The 25,361-nt window shown below is 36.5% G+C and overlaps 3 protein-coding genes and 2 pseudogenes across 3 annotated transcripts; 3 read left to right on the top strand and 2 right to left on the bottom strand.

Moving 5' to 3' along the window:
- Positions 1-567: 567 nt before the first annotated feature.
- On the top strand, positions 568-1,690 carry LOC120126973 (dof zinc finger protein DOF3.4-like). Its single transcript, XM_039144996.1, has one exon. It carries the CDS (start codon positions 845-847, stop codon positions 1,535-1,537), a length of 693 nt encoding a protein of 230 aa, XP_039000927.1. The 5' UTR covers positions 568-844; the 3' UTR covers positions 1,538-1,690.
- A 2,502-nt stretch (positions 1,691-4,192) lies between these two features.
- LOC120126935 (nuclear pore complex protein NUP58-like) lies at positions 4,193-7,548 on the top strand. Its single transcript, XM_039144970.1, has 7 exons — positions 4,193-4,213; positions 4,283-4,581; positions 4,784-4,898; positions 5,650-6,123; positions 6,425-6,854; positions 7,019-7,059; positions 7,233-7,548. Exons 2-7 carry the CDS (start codon positions 4,295-4,297, stop codon positions 7,269-7,271), a joined length of 1,386 nt encoding a protein of 461 aa, XP_039000901.1. The 5' UTR covers positions 4,193-4,213; positions 4,283-4,294; the 3' UTR covers positions 7,272-7,548.
- Positions 7,549-7,649: 101 nt separating this feature from the next.
- On the bottom strand, positions 7,650-10,716 carry LOC120126791 (annotated as a pseudogene).
- A 26-nt stretch (positions 10,717-10,742) lies between these two features.
- On the top strand, positions 10,743-11,790 carry LOC120127180 (methylesterase 10-like). The gene is made up of 3 exons (XM_039145165.1): positions 10,743-11,125; positions 11,231-11,363; positions 11,460-11,790. Exons 1-3 carry the CDS (start codon positions 10,757-10,759, stop codon positions 11,747-11,749), a joined length of 792 nt encoding a protein of 263 aa, XP_039001096.1. The 5' UTR covers positions 10,743-10,756; the 3' UTR covers positions 11,750-11,790.
- Positions 11,791-11,993: 203 nt separating this feature from the next.
- On the bottom strand, positions 11,994-23,459 carry LOC120127175 (annotated as a pseudogene).
- Positions 23,460-25,361: the final 1,902 nt, after the last annotated feature.

The raw sequence follows: 25,361 nt of genomic DNA, 5'->3' as shown, positions 1-25,361 counted from the left end.
AGTAAAGAGGTCAGAGGATGTAATTATGTACCAAATTTTTTATTATAAATAGAGATGTAACATAAACCTATGAGACATTGAATAAAACTTCTAACACCGCCTAGACACCACGGACGTAAACACATTACCGAATATCGTTTTCTTTTTAGATTCTTCAAGAATATACATTCGCAGTTGAGAAGAAATACATGATTGAATATTGATCTAGTTGTGAGGAGTAGTTTTCATCTCTGCTGGAATGTCCCCTCAAACCCCTATTTTTTTCTACCATTGGGGAGAAAATGTTGTCGTCGCCTCAAATTACAGTCCTATCCATCTCATGCTTTCACACATACAATTCAAATAATACATCCATAAATCAAATTAATTTTTAAATACACTATCATTAATGTATTAGACTATTTTGATCAGAAGGTTGGCATACTTTGAACGCCATTCTCATCATCCTTTACTGATCACTTCCCCAAGCGGAACATCATTACAGACTCTGCTTATCCATCCGATGATTATCATTTTGCAAATGCCAAAAATGCTAAACAAAAATCCAAAAAGTAAAAGGAACAGGTTAAAAACCAGTTAAACAAACACAAAGACGCATTCCTAGTCGATCCAGCCGACCCTAATCAGACCCCTCACTGTCTAGCTAGTCCAAACACAACACTGTAAAGCTATGCTCCCTTCTCTCTCTTGTGTCCCATATAACCTTCGGAACATGTTTTCACTGTCCCACAGATTCTTTCACTCTCTCCCATGAAATCCCCTCTTCGTATATAACCCACAACAACACAACATAATCTAAGACATATATACTATACTTTGAGGCTGCTTTTGTTTTGGTCTGAAAATGCCAGCGGATTCCGGAGATCAGAATAGGCGTTTAAGCAAGGCGGTTAACCCGGGAGCGCCACCTCCAGAACAGGAACAGCTACCGTGCCCACGTTGTGACTCTACTAATACTAAGTTTTGCTACTACAACAACTATAACTTTTCTCAGCCTCGTCATTTCTGCAAGTCCTGTCGTCGTTACTGGACTCATGGTGGTACTCTCCGGGACATCCCTGTTGGCGGTGGCACCAGGAAAAACGCTAAGCGTTCACGCACAGCTGCCTCCCACGTCCCCGCCGCCACCGCTAGTCATAATAACTTCCCGCTACCTGCTACGCCAGTTTTGTTGCCGATCTCGGGTAATCAAGGAAGTTTTGGTATTGGTGGAGAATCCAAGTGCAACGGTAGTGGTGGTGATGGGAGTTTTACTTCGTTGTTGAATACTCCAGGGCCTGGTTTTCTGGCTCTTGGTGGGTTTGGATTTGGTATTGCTCCGGCACTGGATGATGTTGGGTTTGGGCTTGGAAGAGGGATGTGGGGCTTGTCAGGAATGGGAGATGTAGCCGCCGTTGTCGGTGGCGGGGCTGCTGCTGGCACGGGAATGGGGACCACATGGCAGTATGAAGGTGGAGAGAGTGGGTTCGTTGGCGGTGGGGATTGCTTTTCTTGGCCTGATCTTGCTATTTCAACGCCAGGAAATGGGCTCAAGTGAATCTTGTTCCTTTTTTCTAGTATAAGTGGAATTAGTGAGTGGTGAGAGTAAAACATTAGCAACATTAAAGTAGATATAGGACTATGGCTTTTGTTTTTTGTTCTTTAGATGACTCAATGCCATGTGATTTGGTTTGTTTCGTCTACGATATTGGTGGAGACATGGCTCAAATCAAAATGATGAGTGTGTAGCTCTTGGTTGTTGATATGCTCAAATATTTAGATAGCAGTGCATTTTAAGATGTTGATGGCTAAATGACTTCCGATTTATCTTCATTCATTTTGTTTAAACCACAAGGAATGCCAGTAAACCTTATCCAATAGTTTCAAATTGGCCACAATAAGAAAGAAAGAAAAGGGTTGAGACCGATATCTAGACAGTGGCACACAGATAGCTGCAATAATTTAATTTTATGGCGGTTGAGTACGAAATCTAAAACTCGTGCTGTAAATGCAAGCCCCCAAACTGCAAATTTTAATCTCGATGGACCCCATTAACGTTTCCAACTTTCAAGCTTTGTGGGCATGAAGTTAATGTTCTAGATTCTTGAGTAACTCCTTGTAATTCAATGCCACTCGATGGACTCGATGCCTAACCAAAATACAATAACCCAAGTTACGAGTAGCGATTGTGTTAGAACGCGTATATGTTTTGATAATTTCCTATCTAATATATCTTACTTTATATTTTTGGCTTTCCATGATACAAAACGCATGCATGGATGGCTCCCAAGGATCGATTAATGGTCAAGATAGACGTAGACTTGTAGAATTCAACGAGTATAGATTATTCCTCAACACTCAGTTACATGATCCCAGGTAAGGTAAGGAAATTAAATCCAATCTTACGTCAATGGACCAGACCATGGAAGGATATTGAATCCAGTCTTAAGCCAATTATAACATTTTAAGTACTGAAACCAAATTGAAAAGTATTTTTGGCCTAAAAAGTTATTTATTCGACGTTGCTTCTAGGTTCAAAATCACTTTTAAGTTTTAACCTCAAAAGTCCTTTAAAAAATGGACCCTTAATCTACATTAGTTATAGACACTTCCCGTATAATATTATAATGATCATTCTCTTTCTTAAATAATCTGTGTTAATTAATTAATCTTTCATTAACCACACATCGAATTTCCATAGTCTGATAGTCATGTTCTTCTTCCTCCAATTCCAGCTCCTGCTGCGAGTTGCAGATTACCGTAGTGACCCGCTTTTAAGAATTCGCATTTACATTTTAGTCAAGTTAAAGTTTTACCCTTTCCTCTCTTTTATCAACTAAAATTTCCTCTTTGAATGTAAAGTTCAACAACAATGCACCCTACTGGTTTTAACAAAACAGATGTAAAATATCTCAAAAAGATGAATGGAAAGGGAAAAGAAATGAAATTGAAACCAAACATCCTATAAAGCATGCATGTAATACGAGAAAAGAACACAAAAACAATAAGGATACATGGATCGCCGAGTTAGTTCCGATGACTGCTGGAAACGCTTGTTATAAGCTGACAGTAACACAAATGTCATGATTTCAATGATGTATTCCACCCCCTGCACACCAACCCGAAAGCTGAAGCCAGAATAAAAAAGCTAGCTAGTCCAGTGTGCAAGAGATGGAATATAACATAAACCCATGCCCAAAAAAAATAAAAACAAATCAACCACCTATGCTGTTTTCTTAGTATTGCTCCTAGCAAGGGATGCCGGAACTTTTATAATGGTGCAGGGATGCAGTTTTCATGTGAAAATAACGTATTGGAACACCCTTTTCCAGGATTCAGAAAATCCCGGCAATTTTGTCGGTGGGAAAGAAGAAAAAGACTTGGAAAAGTGGTAGGGTGAGGTGGAAATCACCGTTGGCCTGACATCAGCCATTGAAGGTGGGGTGTCAACAAATCTTTTACAATCTCCGCTCCATTTTGTTCATGCCTTCCATCGATTGAGCGCAGAATCTTGAAGCCATCTTCAATCCTTTTAACCAAAGGATTGCTTACGACTTCACCCAATAATTTATTGGCTAATGATCTTTCCACTTCCTTTACAAACTCCATCTTCTTCTTTCTTATATACATCTAACCTGTAATCAACCTAGATCCCATAGACGTCAAAATCCAAATCTTTTAATCTATTCAAAGGCCAATAAAAGGTGAAAATTTCCAATAACCATATTAAAATTTTTCTTCTTTTAAGTGCATGAAGAGAAGGATTATTTGGTAGTCAATTTTTATCATTAAGCATGCATTATGTGAGTTACGGATTTAATTTATATACTCTTATTTACTTAATTTTATTCTTTTTAGTTTACATATTTTAAAAATTCAGTAATAGTTTAAATGGAATAAAAGCAATATAATTAAACTACAAGATTAAAAAATGATCAATTAAAAATATAAAAATCAAATATATAATAGAATTAAAGATTATAAAAATTAAATATACAGATTAAACTTAATATAATGATTAATAATAAAATTTGATTAAATAAATCTAAAAATTACCGTTTAAATTTTTTAATTTAAAAAATATGCATGAGTTATGGACTTATGGTTGACCGTTAATGGGCCTATGAACTTTTAATTTCAGCCCAACAAAACTGAAAAACAGACGTTACTTCAAGTCGGGTCTTCTTCGTGTTTTTGCAGAAGAAAGCAGGGTCTTCTTCTTACAGGTTTAAAAGTAAGGGTTTTTCTTCCTCAATTCTCATACAAATTTCTCGACTATTAGAACCCTAATTTTTGCTTCCAGGGAACAACAAAAATGTCATCCCTTTTTGCAACTCCACTTCCCCAGCAACCTCAATCATTTCAACCCCAACAGCAGCAATCACCTTTCCAGCAAAGCAGCAGCCCATTTTTTCAACACCAACAGCAACAATTACAGCAGCAACCACAGTTACAGTTTCACCAACACCAACAGCAGCAGCAGCAGCAACAACCACAGCAACAACCCCTTTTTCTTTTTACTAATGACAAGACTCCAGCTACTTACAGCACTAAATGGGCTGATCTGCATCCTGATTCTCAAAAGTTCCTGCTTCAAATCGAGTATATTTTCAATTCTTTTTAATGGATTTTGTTTTGGATTCTTAAAAAAATGATATTTTTCATGCATTTTGATATTTTTTAATTGTGTTCACCTGGAAAAGTGTGGGATATAAGTTTCACTTGCTGAGCTTGGACATTGGTACCAATTATTCTTATATGACGCCCTCGTAGTAAGTAGTGTGGTTATCTTCTTGGAATGTAGGGAAAGGATATTGGAGTATAGAGATGAAAGCCAAAGGTTAGATCAGTGTAGTCGCCTTTACAATTCTTCGGTGTCCAATGAAGGCTTCGAGCTTGATGCTAGCCACATTGTTCAGGTTGAACCTTTGCTTTACTTGCATACCAATGTGCAGTTGTTCCTGCTTTTTTTTCTCTCTCTCAAACTTTTCCCGCTTTTTTAGACATTGCATTGATGGAGGAGATGTACATTAATTATGTAGTTCATTTTTCTTGTGCTTGTTCGCCTACCATATATTCTAATTTGGTGAATTATCAAGAATGCTTTGTTATTCAATACAAAACTATTTATGACGCCCTTATTGTGATCCAAGTAATTAAAAGTGTTGAGCTATCAAAATAGTTTCTCTCGTGAATATTTAGATTAGCTCAAAGTTCGAATCTAATTTTACTTTAGATGTATTATTTTGTCTCTTTTTGTTGAGGAGTGGCTTATGCTCCATGTGCGGGATGACGGTTGAATCTGATCCATGTCATGAAACTATGAGGGGTTCATCAATTTGTTACTATTGTGAATATCAGAAACAAATTGTAAAACTGTCGGAATGATTTCTTCCATCCTCGTTAAGTGACAGTGTTCTACATTACAGTTGTTTCCAAACCCATTGATCTAGGTTAGTTATTACCTCCATGCCAGCTTTCTGAGCTCAAGAAGAAAATATCTCTGAAGTTACAGGTTTGGATCAGTCGGTGGATTTCCCCCTCAAAAGTATGAACTATGAAGTATTTCCTGTTTGAATGATATGTATAACAAGCCATCAGTTTTGAAATATTTTGCTTGTCCTTTTCATATTGTGGTGCGTAGCATTAGTGTATAAATTGGCACGGCAGGAACTTGGAGGAATTGTCATTGCCATGGAGAGGCAGAAAGATTTGCTGCAAGAATTGATGGCTACTGCGAAAGATATGCTAAGGAACATAGAGATTGCTGTTCGTTCTTTCATGATGCATCGGCCACGGTTCCTTCACTCAAACACCGGAGGCGCTTCAAATGCCACAGCACCATCCCAGGCTCCAGGAGCAACAATGGCACCAGGTTCCAGTGCTCAACCAACTGCTGCAACCATGGTACCAGTTTTTGATTTTTACCATGGGCTTCCCAAGAAGCCGTCTCCACTTCTACAGTATACCATTGCTAGATTTGAGAAGTATTTGTGTGAGTGCCGCCAGTGGATTGAAGAGTTGGAACAGCTTCTCCTTTTGAATTCTGAAAGAAACTCTATCAATCAAGCATCTTCGTTATTGCAATCTCTTCCAAAAGTCATGTCCAATGTGCATGACTTTTTTGTTCAAGTGGCTGCCAAGGTGAGGAAGATGCGTGCAGTTGTATATATGTTTTGTTTGATTGACAATACACAGTCATATGCTAAGGAGCAGATATATATCTTCTTGTTTGAAAATTATTTTTTTGAAAATGAGTTGAGACAAGGATTTTTTTATGTATTCTTATATAGTCCATGCTTTATGTTTAACGTAGTCATAGCATACAATCAAGATATGATTTTGAATTTTCACTTTTGATTTGCACTCTTAACGCCTATCCACCCCCACCCAAAACAGAACACAGAAGAAAAAAGAATTGACTTGTCCTACGACTGTTTTGTAGGTAGAGAGCATCCATCAATACATTCAATCAATGAAAACAACATATCTTGCTGATCACCGTGGCAGAGGAGATGTTAATGATCCTTTTCTTGAAGCTGATCGGAGAGAAACTGCCAAGCAAGAAGCTGCTGCTAAGAGGCTACATCTAATCTTGCATTTACCTACCAATTCACAACCATCAACTCAGGTTGCTGGGTTGCTTGCTGGCTCAGCAACAACTCCTGCAGCAGCCTCTGCTCCACAGACGTCTTCCACTCCTGCTTCTTCCATGTCATCTTCGCTGTTTGCAACTCCAACCACAGGAGCTTCAATTCAAACATCCCTTTTCAGTTCCTCATCACGATCTCTCTTTGCATCTGCATCCACTCCCTCTCTTTTTTCTAGTACCATTGCATCTGCTGGAGGTTCTTTTTCAATACCATTTGCTTCTGGTACCTTCTTATGCTATTATGTTTTCTTCAATCACTTCTTTCTATTTTCAAGTAATGTCATTTGAAGACCATGTTTTGTTTTAAGTAGCCACTGTGTTTTGATGTAGGTTGATAGATTTTGATCTAATTATCGTGTGTTGCCTGACTGAGTTTTTACTTCCCAGGTGCTCCAACAGGATCTGGTCCTAGCTTCGGGGCTGCATCTGTGAGTAGAGTGTTCTCTTGGCTTTCAATTTTTTTCTTCTATTTTTCATAATTTTCATAAAGAACAGGCATGGGTTCAAAGAATACTAAAAGTCCGAGTCTGCATCAGTCAGCATTGTCACATGGATCAGTTATATTTCTCTTAATTAACCTCATCGATGTGTGTTCTTGCAGAAATCATCGAGGCCAAAATCCCGGACTACCCGACGTTAGTCATCGTGGCTTGAATATGTCCCGAAACTTCTTTCTGTTGACTGCAATGATCCTTTGCACATAAGCGGACCCACAGTTCATTTTGACAGTTTCTTTACTCATGATATTCCTTTAAAGGGCAGTGTTATTTCATCTGGAGTGGAAGGATCATGTTGGCTTCTTTGTGATATCCAGAAGAAAAAAAACCAAGATGTTAGCTTTATGATACATCCTAATCTCTTTTGTAGTTATTTCAGCATTGATTAAAGTGCTACAGGATCCTTATTACTGTAACATTGTAGGACACATTGTAGGATATCTTTTTCTTCTTTCTTTGAGAAATAAGATTTGAAAACTATTATTCCTGTGTGAAGATATAAATACCTGGGGTAAATAAAATTAATTGAAACTAAAAACTTGAAATCTTGTCATGTTCCCTCGTAACCTATGCAGTTCAGTTTCCGCATCATAAACATGCGGATGCAATTGATCTCCTGATGCGAACACATGGATATTGTTTTTGTCTTCGATCCAGCTTAGCCCAGCATCCTTTTCCAACGTCAAGTGTCTGATCTTCCTCCTCATTTCTGCTACATCTCGCCATCTCTCTGTTGCAGCATAAAGATTAGAAAGCAAGATATTTGTTGCACTATCTCTTGGGTCAACCATTAGAATTTGATCCGCCTGCATGAACTCCTTTCTCCAAGTTTCTGAAAGTGAGACCAGAGCTTAGCAAAGTTCTCCAGAGTTCCAAACGTTCTTCACTGTATGGTGAATCTTTGATCATCTTCTCTGCGTCATCTAATAACTCGGCCCGACAAAGCAAACTCACCATGCAAGAATAGTGCTTGGGTCCTGCGGTGCAACCATTTTCCTTCATATAAGCCCAAAAGAACTTTCCTCTCTTAACCAAGCCACTGTGGTTACAAGCAGATAGGAGAGACAAAAATGTTACTTGATCTGGCTTTAGTTCATGTTTTAGGATATCGTCAAATAGCTTCATTGCATCTTCTGCCATTCCATGGAGGCTATATGCCCCAAGAATTGCATTCCAAGACTTCAAATCAGGGTAAGAAAGCAAGGAAAATATGGATGTAGCAGCTTGAAGGTTTCCATTTTTGGCATACATATTAATCAGACTACCACAAACAGACATTTCAACTTTACATCCCGATTTTATAGCCTGAGAATGAATCATCTCACCTTGTTTCAGCATTGCAAGGTCAGCACAAGCACTTAATGCACCAATGAGAACAAAGCTATCAATCTTAAACCCCATTTGACTCATTTGAAGCAACAATCAAATTCCACTCACCCCATCAGCCATTCTAGAGTAACCCATAATCATTTCAGTCCAAAGAACCACATCTTTCTTCAAGATCATACTAAAAGCTGCCTCAGCAGATTCGCTGTCACTATTTTTGAAATACATGGACACAAGAGTGGTTCCTACGAAAACACTACTTTCCATTCCTGATTTTGTGACTTGGCCATGCAGGGGCTTCCCATAATCAGATGCTAGAAGTGCACTAGTTGCAGAAATGACAGAAGCAAAAGTGTATTCATCGGGCTTAAGAAAAGGAATTCCCTTCAACTTAACAAATAGCTCCATGGCTCTTATGTCATCTCCATGCTCTGCCAATCCCGCAAGCATTGGATTCCAAGAAACTAAATCAAGGTTTTCGATCCTACTAAAAACCTTCAACCCTTTTCAGTATCACCACAATTGAAATACATGTCAAGCAAGGCATTTTGCAAAGGTAAATCAACTACAATATTTGAAACAACGATTCGGGCATGGATAGCTATCCCCCAGTCATAATTCCCCACCTTACCACAAGCACTTAACACCGTGGAATATGTAAATGGAGTTGGGGAAACCCCAAACTTAATCATATCAAAAAAGAAAGCCAGCCCTTCCTTTATCTTACCATTCCTCAAGTTTCCAAATATTGTAGAATTCCATGCAACAACATCCCTACCATCTATACAAGCAAAAATTGCATTAGCAGACTCCGAATCCCCACAATTCGAGTACATCCCAAGCAAGGCAATTTGAACACAAACGTCACATAAAAAACCAAACTTTACTAGAAGAGCGTGTAGTGACGAACCGATCAATCTATCCTCAACCAATAAAGCAGCTTGTAACAGGCTCGTGAAAGTGGCACCATTAGGACTTAAACACTTAAAACCCATCTGGGGAACCAATCTAAAGGCTAAGTTAGAATGGTTTGGTGCCCGAGAATACGCTGAGATGAGCGCATTGTATGAAACTACATTTCTATTGGGAGTTTTGTCAAATATTTTCTTGGCCTCCGAAAGGGAGTTGCATCGAGAATACATAGAAACAATGTTGTTGTGGAGGTACGGGGAAAGGGAATGGAGGGGCGTAGTGGAGATGGTCAGTAGGAAAGCGTGGAGTTGACGCGCTTTTTTTAGGGTCGTTATGGAGGTGCATTTCTGTGTGAAGGACTTCCTTTAGTACTGCAACATTTTGAATCACCAAAAACAAATCTTTGCCGTGGATTGGTCCTCAACCCTGTCTCAAAAATACATGAACAAATAAAATGATCAAAGTTAATACAGTTTCCTAAACTAATACAATTCTTTAAAATTTGTAATACTTAAATATTAAAATTAAAAATAATCAGCATTATTCCTTCAAAAAATAATTTTAAAAAAATGAAAAGAAGAAAACAGAAAAAATATAGTCTACATATTCTTTTAATGTGTAATTAGGGTTAATACTTATTCGTATACTAACATTGGTTGTTCATCTTATGTTCGTATTAACACGTGTAAAAAGTATAAAACAATTCTTATCGTTTTAATTATCTATTATAATGTTTAATCCCTATGATCTTTTCTATAAATATTAACGTTTGATTTATTGTTGTATGCACTAAAAATGGATTTTTTATCCACCTTCTCACTGTTATTCCTAGAAAATAATAATATCGATTAAATTTATTTTTCTTTTCCTTTTGAATGTATAAATTTAAAAGCACTATTTAATACAATAAGATTATTTTATTTCATATGATTTACTTTATTAGCTATCACTAATGTTTCTATTTTGGAGAAATAGTATTTTCAACACAAACACATGCAAAATGCCAAACTTTGAGATGTTATGATGTTATCCTTTCCGAGCTTTACCATTGATTTTGATGTTTAACAGTCGACCATTACCATATGTTGCTCTCTTCGATTCCGTCGGGAAGCGTCAAGTCCTAGGAATGGAACAATGAAGATAAATGGCTTTTAATTACTTTTTTTTTGGCTTATATAGAACTATAATAATCATCTTTTAGCCATGGCATTTTTGTTTTGTAGTAACTTTTAGTTTTATTGAGAAAGTGGGAAACAAAAACCACTAGAACACACTGAAAAAAACAATAAAGTGACGAAGCCGCACATCATTCTGAGATAAATTGGCAAAAGGATTCCAAAGAGAAGACATTGAAAGTTGTTCCACAGTGTAAGAGACTGAACCAGAAGAGATGGAGAAGAAGAAAGAGGGTCATTTTGTGCTAGTTCATGGAGCCTGCCATGGAGCTTGGTGTTGGTATAAAGTCATAACTCAGCTCAAATCAATGGGCCATAAGGTTACAGCTTTGGACATGGCTGGTTCCGGTGTTCATCGAAAGCAAGTTCATGAGATTCACTCGTTTGTCGACTACTTTGAACCATTGATGAGCTTCATGGCGTCTCTCCAACCAGATGAGAGGGTGATTCTAGTGGGTCACAGTCTGGGTGGGTATAGCATATCAGCTGCCATGGAACGATTCCATGATAAAGTTGCTGTTGCAGTATTTGCCACTGCTTTCATGCCCAGTCCAAGTCTCCCTTATCTAACTCTTTCTCAACAGGTACATGTTCTTCTGAAGTTCTTACCATGTTTTTAAGACTAGTTGTTCTCTTAGCATAAAATCATGCGTCTGCTCTTGATAACTGTTGTTTTTTTTCTCGGACAGTTCAATAAAACCATGGATTCCGACAAGACCATGGACACAGAGTATGTGTTCCCCAATGGAAGAGGTAAGCCTCCAACATCAGGACTCTTCGGGCCTAATTTCTTGGCAACCAAGTTATATCAGTTATCCCCGCGTGAGGCAAGAGTTCTCAAATTCAATCAACACCCTTCATCGTTTACATTTTTTCCAGATATTAAAGTCTCCATTGTTTTGTTTGCTATGGATTAAGGGCAGGATTTAGCGCTTGCACTAACTTTGGTCAGACATGTTGGTATCTTCCTTGATGAAGAATCAATCGAGGCTGTCGGAGTCACGAAGGAGAAATATGGATCGGTTCATCGAGTTTTCATCGTGTGCTGCAAAGATTATGCCATTAAAGAAGAATACCAGAGGTGGATGATCGAAAACAATCCACCCAATGAAGTAAAGTCGATTTTGGATTCGGATCATATGGTCATGTTTTCGAACCCCAACGAACTGTGCTCTTGCCTTCAAGAAATTGCAGACAAATATACTTGAGGAAGCCATTGATGACTACTCTCAGTACTTGGAGTTGGACTTGCACTGTTTTACAATAGTTGGCGATCTGGAAGTTTCTCTGCAATCTTAAATTGCTAATCTTACACTAAAAAAATTCGAAAATTACTAATACCTTAAGCCATAAATGAAAGTGGTTGTCGTTTCCATTGCGTAGAAAAATTAATTCCATGATTTGTCATGTCACTAATATATTATCATATATTCCCGGTGGATTTTATTCATTAAAAATGACAACTTATTAACATGCAATACTGTAGGAAAAAATTAAGCGTACATGTTTGCAATCTCCAAGAGAGTGTGACAAAGTTGTTTGGTTTTGGAGAACATAGGCATATGATCAGCACCAGCGATCTCCATCACAGCTTGAGGGGGATTGTTGCTGATCATCCAGCGTTGGTGTTCCAGGTACATCGCTTTATCCTCCTCGCAAACTACAAAAACCCTCCTCACAGATCCATACCCTTGATCCGAAAACTTCTTCGCCTTGGACAAATCATGTTCATACAATGATCCTGCCCTTACCAGTGTTTTCGCCAGTTCCAGGTCCTTCAGAAAAGAAAAAGAAAAAAAAACCATCGATTTCTTTCACTTAGGTTATAGGAGAGGTAACTTCATCTTTGGAAATATAATTTTTCCACCAACCTACTAAAATCATCGTAGGAGAGATTTGGCGAGATTCTTAACAAGACATTTGATTAACTCATAAGATCAATCAAGACTAAATTTGTTAATTGACGATTGTATTTATACACTCTATTAACTTATAATCATAACTCTAGAATTGACATAAATATACAGCATTCGTCTATATACAAATTCTAATGACAGACAAGAGAGAGACTTCTTTTTATGAAACTATTTCTCTCTTTTGGGGCAGACTCCTTCCAATTTTTTCACCACATTTATATCATTAATCTTACCGATTGATCATCGACTGGTTACTGATAACAAATTTTCATTTAAACCAAATAAAATAAATTGACTACAATCAATTTATTCCCATCAACAACTCACAACGAAAATATATATGTAAATATAACATACAGAGGGACAAAGTTTACCTCAACAGGGGATAGCTGGTAGAGCTGGTAGAGCTGGTATGCCAAGAAATTTGGGCCCATTGTTCTTATTGTGAAAGGTTCTTCTGGGCTGCCTATGGTCACGGCTTCAAAATCTGAGTTACTTTCCTCTGAGCCACCCGATAGATGCTTCTATGAAATAAATTACAACAATTGATCCGGTTAACATTACTTAATATTAAACATAGACATAAAATTTTAGAGAAAATAACCTCAGTGACCAAAAATGCCTTATAATATACGATTTTAACCAACTTTTTTTGGATTTGCCAAAATGACCAACTAAATCGCAATGCGATCGATAATTCACAAAGCGATCTCCGGTATCGCAAATCAGTTTCCAGATTCGCAACGCGATTCTGATTATCGCATTGCGATTTTCCGACTATCGCAATGCGAATATGTAAATCGTAATGCGATTATGACTATCGCAACGCGATTCTGACTGTCGCAACACTGAATTTCAAATTCGCAACAGGTTTTAGTTTCGCAACACAAATGTTTTGGGTATATAACTACGCAACAGAAGCAACTCATAACCTAAATCCCTAAATCTCAACTCATTCCATCTCCATCTATCACTCTCTCCGGCGACATCCGTTCTTATATCCAACGACATCATTCCCCATCCGGCAACAGGTTTTAGTTTCGCAGCTCGTTTGTTTAGTAAATTAATTTACAATAATGAAATTATCTAATGTTGATCATGTTTGGATAGATTTGTGTTTTGGAGGGTCATGGGAGAATGTTCATGGTGTTTTACAATATATGCCTTTACCCATGAATCTTCAACTAAAACTGTCATTAAAAAAGTTAACTTATGAAACTCTAATGTTACGTGTTGCAAATAAATTGAATTTAGAGCCCTTAAGTGGATTTAGGCTATCTTATCAAAGAAAAGGTAAAGTTTATTTGTTAACCGACAATGAAGATGTTGAACGATTCATTGCTTACATTAGTGTTTCGCAAGATGATGTTACATTGTATGTTGTTGAACCTAGAAGTAGTGAAGTTGTGTCAGTAGCGGGTAGTAATCAACTAAGTTTTTCAACCCAGTTTATGGTGCTCAAAATTTAATGGTTCCACCACAATTTCATCACCAAGCAAATTTTGTTTCACCACATTTCCAATACCAAACACAATCTCAAAACCCACAACCTTTCCCTAATCCAAATCCCAATCAACTTTCAGCACCAAATTTCGGTTTTCGTATTAACCAGTTAGACGATGATGAGACAACGGAAAAAATTGTGAGTACTAGTCGGTATTCGAAATTTGATCTTGGTCAATACCCGAACTTTGATCTTGGTCAATACTCGGATTTTGATGATGTTTCAGAAGAATAAACAGACCCTGCGTGTAATGTTTTTGATATTGATCAATACCCGAATTTTGATGATGAAACAGCCGCTGCCGAGGAAGATGATGTTGATGATAATGAGGAGGAAGTTACGACTGTGAATGAACATGTTGAACATCCATTCTGTAATTCATATAACCCTGAAGAAGAAAAAGAAGAATAAATCCCCGAAGAAAAGTCCCCGAAGAAAATGCCACGGGAGTATAACTGGAATATGCCAGAATTAATTCAGATACCGGAAGAAGAGTTGGTAAAAATAGCACTTGATTGTTACACAAAAATTATTCGTATCAAGAAAGATGATTGTTTTGATACAAAGGAAGACTTGAAGATAGTTTTGTATACGAAATGTGTGGAAGATGGCTATCAACTAAAAGTTAACAAATCAAGCAAAGATCGTTTCGAAACAAGGTGTATGATTGACAAAAACTGTACGTGGCGTATGATTGCAAAGAGGATAAAAGATTGCGAAATGTTTCAAGTTAGGACTTTTATTGATAAACATACATGTTCAAGAACCCAAGTTTTTCCTCACCATAGATAGGCAAACAAAAAGGTGTTGGGTGGTTTTCTGGCTGAGTTAATGTTTTTGAATGACAGGGTATATCGGGGACATGAAATTATGACTGACATGAATGCTCGATTCAAGATTAGTATCTCATATTCTCAAGCTTGGAGAGCCAAATATTATGCCTTGGAATTGTTGAGGGGGTCACCAGAAGCATCGTTTGCCCAACTGCCGGCTTATTATCACAATTTAAAGCTGAAAAATCCTGGGTCGGTAACTCATATCAAAACAGATAGAGATGGACGCTTTGAGTTGTTGTTTATTGCCATTGGTGCTGCGGTTAGTAAATCAATATAATTTTGTTGACTCATTTTTGTTAGTTACATGCATTTCACATTTAAATGATTATATTTCTTGTGTATATGATTTTGTAGATTCGTTCGTTTATTACTTGCATGTGCCCAGTTATTATAGTTGACGGAGCACATTTAAAAGGTTGATACATTGGAGTAAACTTATTAGCAGTAGCCATGGATGCTAACAATGGGATACTGCCAATAGCTTACGGGGTTGGCAAATATGAAACCTCTGATTCATGGACATGGTTTATGGGGCATCTTAGGGATTGCATAGGTCCTATTAGCAATCTGACAATCATATCCGATAGGGAAAACTCAATTGACAACGCTGTTAGAAGGTGTTTCCCATATGCTTTTCATGGACTTTGTGGTGTTCATTTATATAGAAATCTGAAATCAAGGTCTGCTGGTATTAAAAATCACAAATAGACATACTGGAAGGCTGTAAAAGCTTATCGGGAAGTGGATTTTAATAAGCATATAAATTGTTTAAGACGTGTTTTGCCTCAGTGTGCTCAAACACTAGAAGATGTCGGGTTTGAAAGATGGTCAAGAGTACATCAACTTGGAGCAAGATATGGTTTCATGACGTCTAATAGTGCAGAATCAATCAACGTTCTATGTCGTCATTCCCGGAAATTACCAATTACTATGTTAATGGAGTTTTTTCGAGCCTCTATTCAACAGTGGTACTACAAGAAAAGAAACCATGCAGGTATTATTTCTTTAAATTCGTAACTTATCATAAATTTTACTAAGTATTATTTATTTAAATTTACAGGAACATTGGAACATCGTGTTACATCATAAACTGAAAAAAAGATAACGAAACGTGTTGTGAAGTCAACGTCATGGAGAGTTGAACCATGTTCAAACACTTTGTTTGAAGTACTGGATAATAACTTAAATGGGCTTGTCGATCTAAATGCAAAGACGTGTAGTTGTATGAAATGGCAAACATCTGGTTATCCGTGTGGGCATGTTATAAAAGTTGCTCTTCATCTAAACCAAGATGATTCAAGCGCATACGCTATGGATTGCTACACTACAGAAGTATATCGACAGACTTATACCGAGATTATCTACCCTATTCCACATCCTTCTGAGTGGGACATACCAGATGACTTACATACAGTTTTGCCACCAGTCATGGACAGAAGGCTACCTGGCCGACCAAAAAGTCACGATCGTATACCGTCTAAGGGTGAAGAGAAGAAAAGATCGACATGTAGTCGGTGCAAGGAAAGTGGTCATACAAGGTTGACATGTGGATCACCAGTGCCATCACAATCATCTTTTACTTTACCAAAATATAGATCCTCATCAAAATCCAAAGCTCATATGGTGTCAAGAAAAAGGCAATCAAAATCGCAATCAAAATCAAAATCAAAATCCCAATCAGAACCGGCTTTACCTTTTGGGACTATTAACTTAGGTGATTTTTAAATGCAAACGTTGTATTATGTGTAAACTTTTAACATTTTCAGTTAGGCATGTATTAGTAACTTGAGTTTGAACATTGCTATGATCTGTTCAGTTGTTATCACTTATTACACATTCATTTGAATATCGCAACGCGAATTTGACTATTATGTGTATTTTATGTGTAAACTTTTAACATTTTCAGTTAGACATGTATTAGTAACTTGAGTTTGAACATTGCTATGATATGTTCAGTTGTTATCACTTATTACACATTCATTTGAATATCGCAACGCGAATTTGACTATCGCAACTCAAAAATCGCAACGCGAATTTGACTATCGCAACACGAATATGACTATCGCAACGCAAAAATTGCAATGCGAATTTGCCTATCGCAACGCGAATTTGACATCGCAACGCGAATTTGAGTATCGCAACGCGAATTTGATTATCGCAACGGGTATTTGACTATCGCAACGAGAAAATCGCAAAGCGTATTAAACTATTGCAACGCGAATTGACTTTCGCGTTGCGATTTTGTCTTTCGCATTGCGATTTTGAGTTTAACATTGCGAAAGTGTATCTCCAACATGTATTTTGCCTTCAATATGATGCAGATTGAAATCAACAAATCAACTTTTACATTTCAATCAATTAAACAAACACAAATAAGAATTATTTACACATCAATATTAAACAAATCAATTTTTACAAATCAGTTTTTATAAATCAATTAAACAAGCAAAAAATGATAATAATTCTTATTTTTCTCATCAATTAAACAAATCAGACTTTTAAGAATCAATTAAACAATCAAAAAAAGTATACCCCAGACAGTTGTTTATGCACCCATACATCAATTTCACGCAGCTCACTTCAGGATTAACCTGCAGAAACCAAACATTTGCTCAAATAACACTTTCTACACATCTAAAACCAACAAACAGAAAATTATTATTGAATTCTAGGTACTTAACAACACTTGCATTTGACTTACAAATTGTTTATGGACACTTTCATAACGCGGATGCAGGTAGGCAGCGTCTCGAATATATCGCTCTAGCCATAAAATGCCGAAACCACAAGCCTACTGCACCTCTATCTCTATCGGTGGGAGGTAGAAACTGTGTACTTCCTGTTGTCAAACGCTCCAAGCACATGCATACGAGATGACCACAATCCCCTCTGGCTTCTGGCGTTTTTTATGGCGCGGTCTCGTCTCTGATAACTGTAACATTGAACTTCTTTGGCTTCTTGTTTCCAGAATAAGTCCAATAATTAATCGCATCCAAGAATTTAACCAAATGAGAGCTCCATCCCTTAATAATATCTCTCAAATCAGACAATGATATGTAATTTATCATGCTGTCATATACTATTATCTTCAGGGATGGGAGTTGAAGCTCGATGAGAAGCCAATGAGTACGTTCCAAAATAAGGATAAACACCTGCAATCATAAGTAATAATTCAAATTGCGCACTTATTTATGAACACCTTTAAAATATTTAAAAAAAATAAATACTAACCTTATCGACCTCCCACCATGCATGATAAAGTTTAGCTTGTCCATTAGCCAACACATATGATTCCTGTCGTTGATTCTTTAAGTGAACTACGTGAAAAGACGTTGGCATAATTGTATATCGCGTATTTTTTTTATTTTTATTTTTCTTCAATTTCCTTACTATTAGAAGACGTGACATCCATGCATCAATATGCTGTTTTACAAAAAAAGACATATATTAGTAAATTACATAAATTTTTAAAAAAATTAATCAAAATGAAATATAAGAAGAAATATAAGACTTACCCCCATCGAAATAGCCATTGTCTTTAACTCCTAATAACATACCCCACCAAGACCGTTCAATCAACAAATGCATATCATCGTTGAGTTTGTATATGTCAGCATAACACCCTTGGCTCCGCTCATGTAGATAAAAATCAACTGCGATCTTAGCCCAAAGGGTATTATCCAGAATTGTTTCCGGTAGTTGTTTCCTCTCCACTTCATATGCCGGAATGATACTGGCCGTTAACTTATATGAAAGCCAACAATCATCCATCATGTCCGACACGTGAGGGGGTTTCTCAATAATTCGATATATTATGCCGTGTGAATCGGGCTCTAGAATGTTGGGAGGGACCTCTTCAATGATGACAGTGGCCTCTTGAACGGTGAGAGGGGACTCTTGAGGGATGATAGGGGCCTCTTGAATGATAGGGGAGGCCTCTTGAACGATGACAGGTGAGTCGGGCTTTTTCTTACGGATTCTTCGCACTATTGGGGTGAACGGAGACTTAATGGCACGTGCACGCCGTCTGATGCGTGAACTCTGTCTTACAAGAAAAACCCGACGTAGAGCATCCACCTTAGCGTACCACTAAAAATAAATTAATACATAAATCAGTAAATAAACAAACATGATATTAAACAGTGAAAACAAAGACAAATATATTTCAAACTTGCACGGTATTCACCCAAGTCATTATTCTATCATTGTTCACAAAATGCATCAGATAACATTCCAGAAGTAATCACTTATATAAACATTTAAAATGACAGCATATAGGTTTAGTACAGGTTCAATGATAACATAAAGAGTAGTAGTTTATTCTTGAAACTTAAATTTTCAACACTGTGAAGTTAGTATTTGTCTTTGTCTTTTGGTTGAAGTAATGCAATTCATTCAAGTTTCAATTTGCAGAAGAAGAATAAAATCTGAAACTTAAAATCGCAACACGAATGACTATCGCGACGCGAAAATGACTATCGCAACGCGAATTTGACTATCGCAACGAGAGAATCCCAATGCGATTTTCATTTTGCATTACGATTCTTTCGTTGCGATAGTCAAATTCGCATTGCGATAGTTATTTTCGCGTTGCAATAGTCGTTTTCGCGTTGCGATAGTCGTTTTCGCGTTGCGATAGTCATTTTTGCGTTGCGATAGTCGTTTTCGCGTTGCGATAGTCATTTTCGCGTTGCGAAAGTAAACTATTCTTCTTCTGCAAATTGAAACTTGAATGGATTGCATTACTTCAACTAAAAGACAACCAAAAACAAATACTAACTTCACAGGGTTAAAGAATAAACAGTTTAGCAGTATTGGCAGCAACCGAATGAATTTACTAAGCAATCTAAGTGAAATGGTTAATATAAGTGAAATGGTTAATCTAAGTGAAATTACGAGTAAATTTATCATCAAGTTAAATATGCAAAAATATTAAACTAACCTCGTTGCGTAGAGTATGAACCTCATTCTGCAACGATGCTACCATCTCACGTAGAGCGGCTACCTCACCACGTAAAGTACACACCTCAATACGCCATGCACCATTGTCATCGCGTAAAGTACCGACCTCCTCACGTAAGACATTGACCTCATCACGTAACTCCCCTAACTCATCCCGTGGAGGTGGAGGTGGAGAACAGGGAGATACACGTCGTGGCATCTCTGCCGGTCGCCTATCATGAGGTGATGGTGGAGAAGAGGCTCGATGATGTGACAGAATAGGTGATGGCTCTCGTTGTGGAGGTGTATAGTCGGGTCGATCAGGTGATGGCTCTGGGTGAGGTGATGGCTCTCGAAGTGGAGGCTGCTCATCATCCGTGCCATCAAAAAAACGCTTACTAGCTTGCCACAAATCAGTGGCAAGCTCAGCTTCCGTGGGTGTCAGCCTCTGTAATGGAGTATTGGACTCCTAACAATATAAAAGCTCAAACAAAGTTAAATGTGTACTAGTAATAACTTGTTTATAAACATATGGTAGTATTTGTGTTAACTTACATGATTTATTGTCGTATACGGTAGTAAATCTTCCCATTGTTGCAAGGTCCGTTTCTTCTTCCAGGAAATAACCCTAAGAATATCATTAGAAGTTTTTAATGCATATGTCTGCATGGCAGGAAATGCCTCAAATATCCAAATCTACAAACAATATAATAACAAACATTAGTAATTATTAAATAATAATTAATTATAATTTTGGAAACATTATATAAAAATTCTTACCTTAAAGGCCCAAATAAAGCCTGACAAAGTGTATTTGAAACCATCGTCACGCAAACATTTTCCATCATCAAAGGCAGACGACAACTTATTCTATGTAGATTTCCATAGATACGAACTCCACGGAAATAGGTTCCATGCATTTAGGTCCTCTACCAATTTAATTAGATCATTAGGAATAGGTTGTCTGGCCTCTCTACCTAAAAAGCCGGCATGCAAAAGTATTAGAAGGCATACTCGGACAACATCGACGTCATCCATCCGAGTAAAACCATCTTTCTTATTCAATAATCTCGTCAAGTCTTCCACGTGTAAATTCGGCTTCTCCATTGACAGCTCAGGAAAAACCCGGGATAACCATGATAGGCGGGTAATATGTCTAGTGTACCGACCTACATCATCGTGTCCGAAGCGTAGACCGGTGATTAAGCAAAACTCCTCCCGCCCAAAACACGTATACGCCTGTGGAAAATCAAGCCATATCTCTTCATCACGACGTTGTATAGTCTCTGGTAGATCGCTAGTCATGATTTGAAGAAACAAATGGGTCAACATAACATCTCAACCCGGATGTTGTACTTTCAGCCATGGCCCGAAGAAAATATCCTCAAATATTTTTCTTTGTGCAGGTGAAAGCTTCGACGCAATTGTTTTGGCCAGGCTTAATTTATTTCTTAAGATCAATTGAGCCGAATAAAAGTTCTACAAAAACAATAAACATACCAAGTTAAATATACCAAAAACTACACTGTGAATATATACCAAGAACAATAAACATAAAGAGTAGTAGCTTATTATTCAAACTTAAATTTGCAACACTGTGAATTTAGTATTTGTCTTTGTTTTTTTTGTTGAAGTAATGCAATTCATTCAAGTTTCAATTTGCAGAAGAAAAATAGTTTATGAAACTTAAAATCGCAACACGAAAATGAAAATCGCAACACGAAAATGACTATCGCAACGCGAATTTGACTATCGCAACGCGAAACTATAATCGCATTGCGATTATGTCGTTGCGATTTTCATTTCGCGTTGCGATTCTCGGTTTCAAATACTAAAATTGAAACTTGAATGGATTGCATTATTTCAACCAAAAGACAAAACAAAGACAAATACTAAATTCATAGGATTTAAAGACTAAACAGTTTAGCAGTATTGGCAGCAATCGAATGAATTTAATAAGCAATCTAAATGAAATGGTTAATCTATTATTTTATTAATAATTTTTGTGACATGACATTTATTAATATATAATTAAAATAAAAAATAAATAAATTTAAAAATTAGAGTGATTAAATTAGAAATAATTTGAAAGTTAAGTAATTAAATTAAAAAAATTAATAAATAAAACATGAGCGAGAAGATAGTTGAATAATGAATAATGTAATTTACCCAAAAAAATTATCATTTTTGTTATAATTCCACTAAACTTTTAACAACGAGCTATCAAAACCAATGTTTTTAAAATTGGACCGAACCTGACCTTGAACCGGTGAAGGTACTGATTCACTGATTCATTGGTTCAACCGCTGTTCAATCGGATTTTATATAAAATAATATTTTTAATATTTTACATAATATTCAAATCAATATTAATATATATATAACACTTTTTTTAAGTTTACAATATTAAAAGGTATAAAAATATCACAAGTCATAACATATAGAAGTTCAAAAACATAAAATCAAGTGAAACAAAATGAATCAAATCAACTACAACATAATATTTAAGGTAAAACATATTAAATAATAAATATAATTATATAACTATAATCAAAAAATAAATTTGGGGCTGAAAAAAATCATAACAAACGATGTTGTTTGGTTAATTTAAAAAAAATAATCTCACATGGCTAAGAAACATAGAAGAGCATCCCAAAAATCTAAAGAGTAAAAATATGAGAACAAAACAATCTCACATGGCTAAGAAACATAGAAGAACATCCTAACAGACTTCTATAAATACTAGAGATAATTTGACATTCAAAATTATGGAGCCTTTTAGTGAGCACAGAGCGAACTATTCTTTTGCTTCAATTGAGCTCAAATTTTAGGCTTCAATTGAGCTCTATTTTTTTTAGTTCGAGCCTTTTCGAGTTCTAGTTTTAATATTATATTTCGAGTTCGAGTTGAACTTGATAATTTTTAGTTCGTGAGTTTTTGAGTCGAGTTAAGCTTACTTTTAAAGTTTTCGAGTTCGAATCGAGTTTAGCAGTACTCGAGTTTGACTCGACTCGTTTAACAAATAACGTCGTTTGATTTAATTTTTTTTAAAGAAAAAAAGATAACCGACGGTTCACACCAGTGTTGCCGATTTTCAGGCAGTTCATCCCGATTTTACCGGTTCTCAGACGGTTCTACCAGTTCTTTATCGATTTTGTGCTCATCCAGTTTTAAAAGTTAATCGGACCAGACATACCATCAGATCATGATTCAATCGGTTGAACCGACTGATCCAATCTAATTTTAATAACATTGATCAAAACAAAAAAAATAAACATTAAATATGATTTAAAATAAATAAAATTTTAAAAACTAAAGTAAACAAAAAAAATAGTTTAGATAATAAACATAAAATGTAGGCTTTAAAGTTTTGAAGATCCTACCTTATCTATGACATACGAGGTTGGTGTATAGTATCGGGCATGAAAGCTGTTAAGAAGACGCTGACTGAGATCTTATGTGGGAACAAATCCATGGCGACGGCCTGTTCGTTCAGAGATTCAAAAAACGCCAACAGCGGTCGACTGTATTCCTCGAACTTGCGAACATCATGGATTGCCTTCATGTTTTCACCAGAGGCTGATAGGTCGAGCACTGTGACCCTGCGACCGGATGACTCTAGCTGGGGTTTGAGCTTGAACCAGTTCCAAGCACCATGGCACAGACCATGTACTAGAACAAAATGCTTCTGCTTCTGGTCCGGCTTCTTTGTCTCTGCCATTGTTTTTTGTTTGTACTAAATGTTATGGTTGTGGTTCATTCATAATGTACTTTAAAAGGTATGGCGTGTAGTGTAGATCCACCTCACAATGACTATCGACGTGAAGAAAGAGAAATTGATTTCAAAAACCATAGTTGGAAGCCAATTGGTTCTCTGTCGGCTTTCAAAACTTGTAGGTTTCTCTGCTTTAACTTTTTCATTAATTTGAATCCAATAATATTATCTATAAAATATATATAATTTTATTTAAACAAAAATTACTATAATAGAGAATGTTTGTAACAAACTAATTATGAATATGTCGGAACCGTCTTTCGGGTGGACTCGGAATTGAGTTTCGACTTGAATGAAATGGTTTGGAGTCGCCATCGATCATTTTAAAACAATATTTGGGCTGATCGAACACCATCTTACCTAATCTGCGTTTTACCAGAAATGTGTCGGGTTCTGGAGTCGGTTACAGTCAAAGAAGGATTAGCACCCTTGAACCGTCCTTTCGGTACCAATTAATTTGTCGGTTGTTTTAATTGCGAAAATTAAAATTTAAATCAAAATTTAAAAAATCAATTCGAATTACTTACTTTTGATTGATTAAAATTTACCTTAAAAAAGTCAAAATGTTAGATTAAAAATAATAAATTAATATTTGATAAATCAAAGAAAACATAAAATTAAAAAATAAATAGAATAATAAACCAGAGAAATAAAATATAAGAAATAAATAAAAATAAAAAAATAAGAAAAAGTCTTTTGAAAACTATTATAAAATTCTGCAAGTGAATGACACCATTTTTTTTTGGATAATTAGATTTTATTACCCATGAAGGCAGAGAACTGCTTCCAAACCAATCCAATCTTAGGATACAAGAATAGGGGAACCTATATACAATAAAATTAAACTATACCCCATTGGTTACATAGTAGTAAATTTGTGTTATCATTTCTGTTAACATTCCTATTACTTAAAACAGTTCCAACAATCGATTTAAGGATGCTAATAATTTCTTCTTCGCTTCTGCATTTCCCTGTGAAGGTTCTTCAATTTCTTTCCTCCCATATTGTGTAATTAAGAGCACACCAAGAAATTTTCAATATTGAAGAAATCAAAGATTTACCTTTCCATTTTTGTAGCTGCCCATTCCAACAAATTGCACCATGGCAAGGGTGGTATGTTCAAGCCTGAAAGTTGGAGAAGAAACTTCCAAATTGAAGTTATCCATGAACAACTGGTAAAAAGATGATCTCGTGATTCATTTGTTTCAGAACAGAAAATGCAGTCTGTATTAGTAACCAGACCGAAGCGTTGCAGTCTGTCCTTAGTGGGGAGCCGATCCAATATAACCATCCAAGAAATAACACTATGTTCCGGAATATGAAAGCGAAACCAAATCAGTTTTTCCCAAGTGACTTTACTGTCTTTTGGCCAAATACCTTCCCAAATTTCTTTCGTACTAATTGCAGAAGAAGAAGCAAACAACGGTCTGGCCGTGTTTCTCAATTTCAGCATGCGTCTGAAGCACCAGGAAGAATTCATTGGTTCAAGCATAGTCCAAAAATCATTATGTTTGATGATATGTTTATGCGTCCAAGCTACCCACATTGAACCCTCCCCTGCAAGCAGTTTTCGAATCTGTTGAATTAAGCATGCAGAATTCCAGGACTTTATATCCTTAAGGCCAAGTCCTCCTTCGGATTTTGGTTTACAAATTTTTACCCAATTCACTCTAGCTCTAGCAACAGGAGAACCAGAACCCTTTCAAAAAAATCTCGAACATAATTATTCGATTTTCTTAATAATGGATTGGGGTAAGACAAGTTGCCTACAACAATAGTAAATCAAACATCATTCAAACCAAATCCTAAATGGACCCCAAATATCTACAAAAATTTTAAAATGATAAT

The sequence above is a fragment of the Hibiscus syriacus genome, unplaced genomic scaffold (assembly GCF_006381635.1).
Source record: "Hibiscus syriacus cultivar Baekdansim isolate YM2019G1 unplaced genomic scaffold, ASM638163v2 tig00110462_pilon, whole genome shotgun sequence".
Taxonomy (NCBI): Eukaryota; Viridiplantae; Streptophyta; class Magnoliopsida; order Malvales; family Malvaceae; genus Hibiscus; species Hibiscus syriacus.
Note: the sequence above shows the minus strand (reverse complement) of the source record. Positions and strands in the feature narration are given on the sequence as shown.

Bases quoted from the DNA above. Each gene is read 5' to 3' on its own strand.
- LOC120126973 (XM_039144996.1), top strand. From the start codon at position 845: ATGCCAGCGGATTCCGGAGATCAGAATAGGCGTTTAAGCAAGGCGGTT.
- LOC120127180 (XM_039145165.1), top strand. From the start codon at position 10,757: ATGGAGAAGAAGAAAGAGGGTCATTTTGTGCTAGTTCATGGAGCCTGC. The intron at 11,126-11,230 runs GTACATGTTCTT...TTTCTCGGACAG, and splicing joins ATCTAACTCTTTCTCAACAG to TTCAATAAAACCATGGATTC. The intron at 11,364-11,459 runs GTGAGGCAAGAG...CTATGGATTAAG, and splicing joins GTTATATCAGTTATCCCCGC to GGCAGGATTTAGCGCTTGCA.
- LOC120126935 (XM_039144970.1), top strand. From the start codon at position 4,295: ATGTCATCCCTTTTTGCAACTCCACTTCCCCAGCAACCTCAATCATTT. The intron at 4,582-4,783 runs GTATATTTTCAA...CTTGGAATGTAG, and splicing joins AAGTTCCTGCTTCAAATCGA to GGAAAGGATATTGGAGTATA. The intron at 6,855-7,018 runs GTACCTTCTTAT...TTTACTTCCCAG, and splicing joins TTCAATACCATTTGCTTCTG to GTGCTCCAACAGGATCTGGT.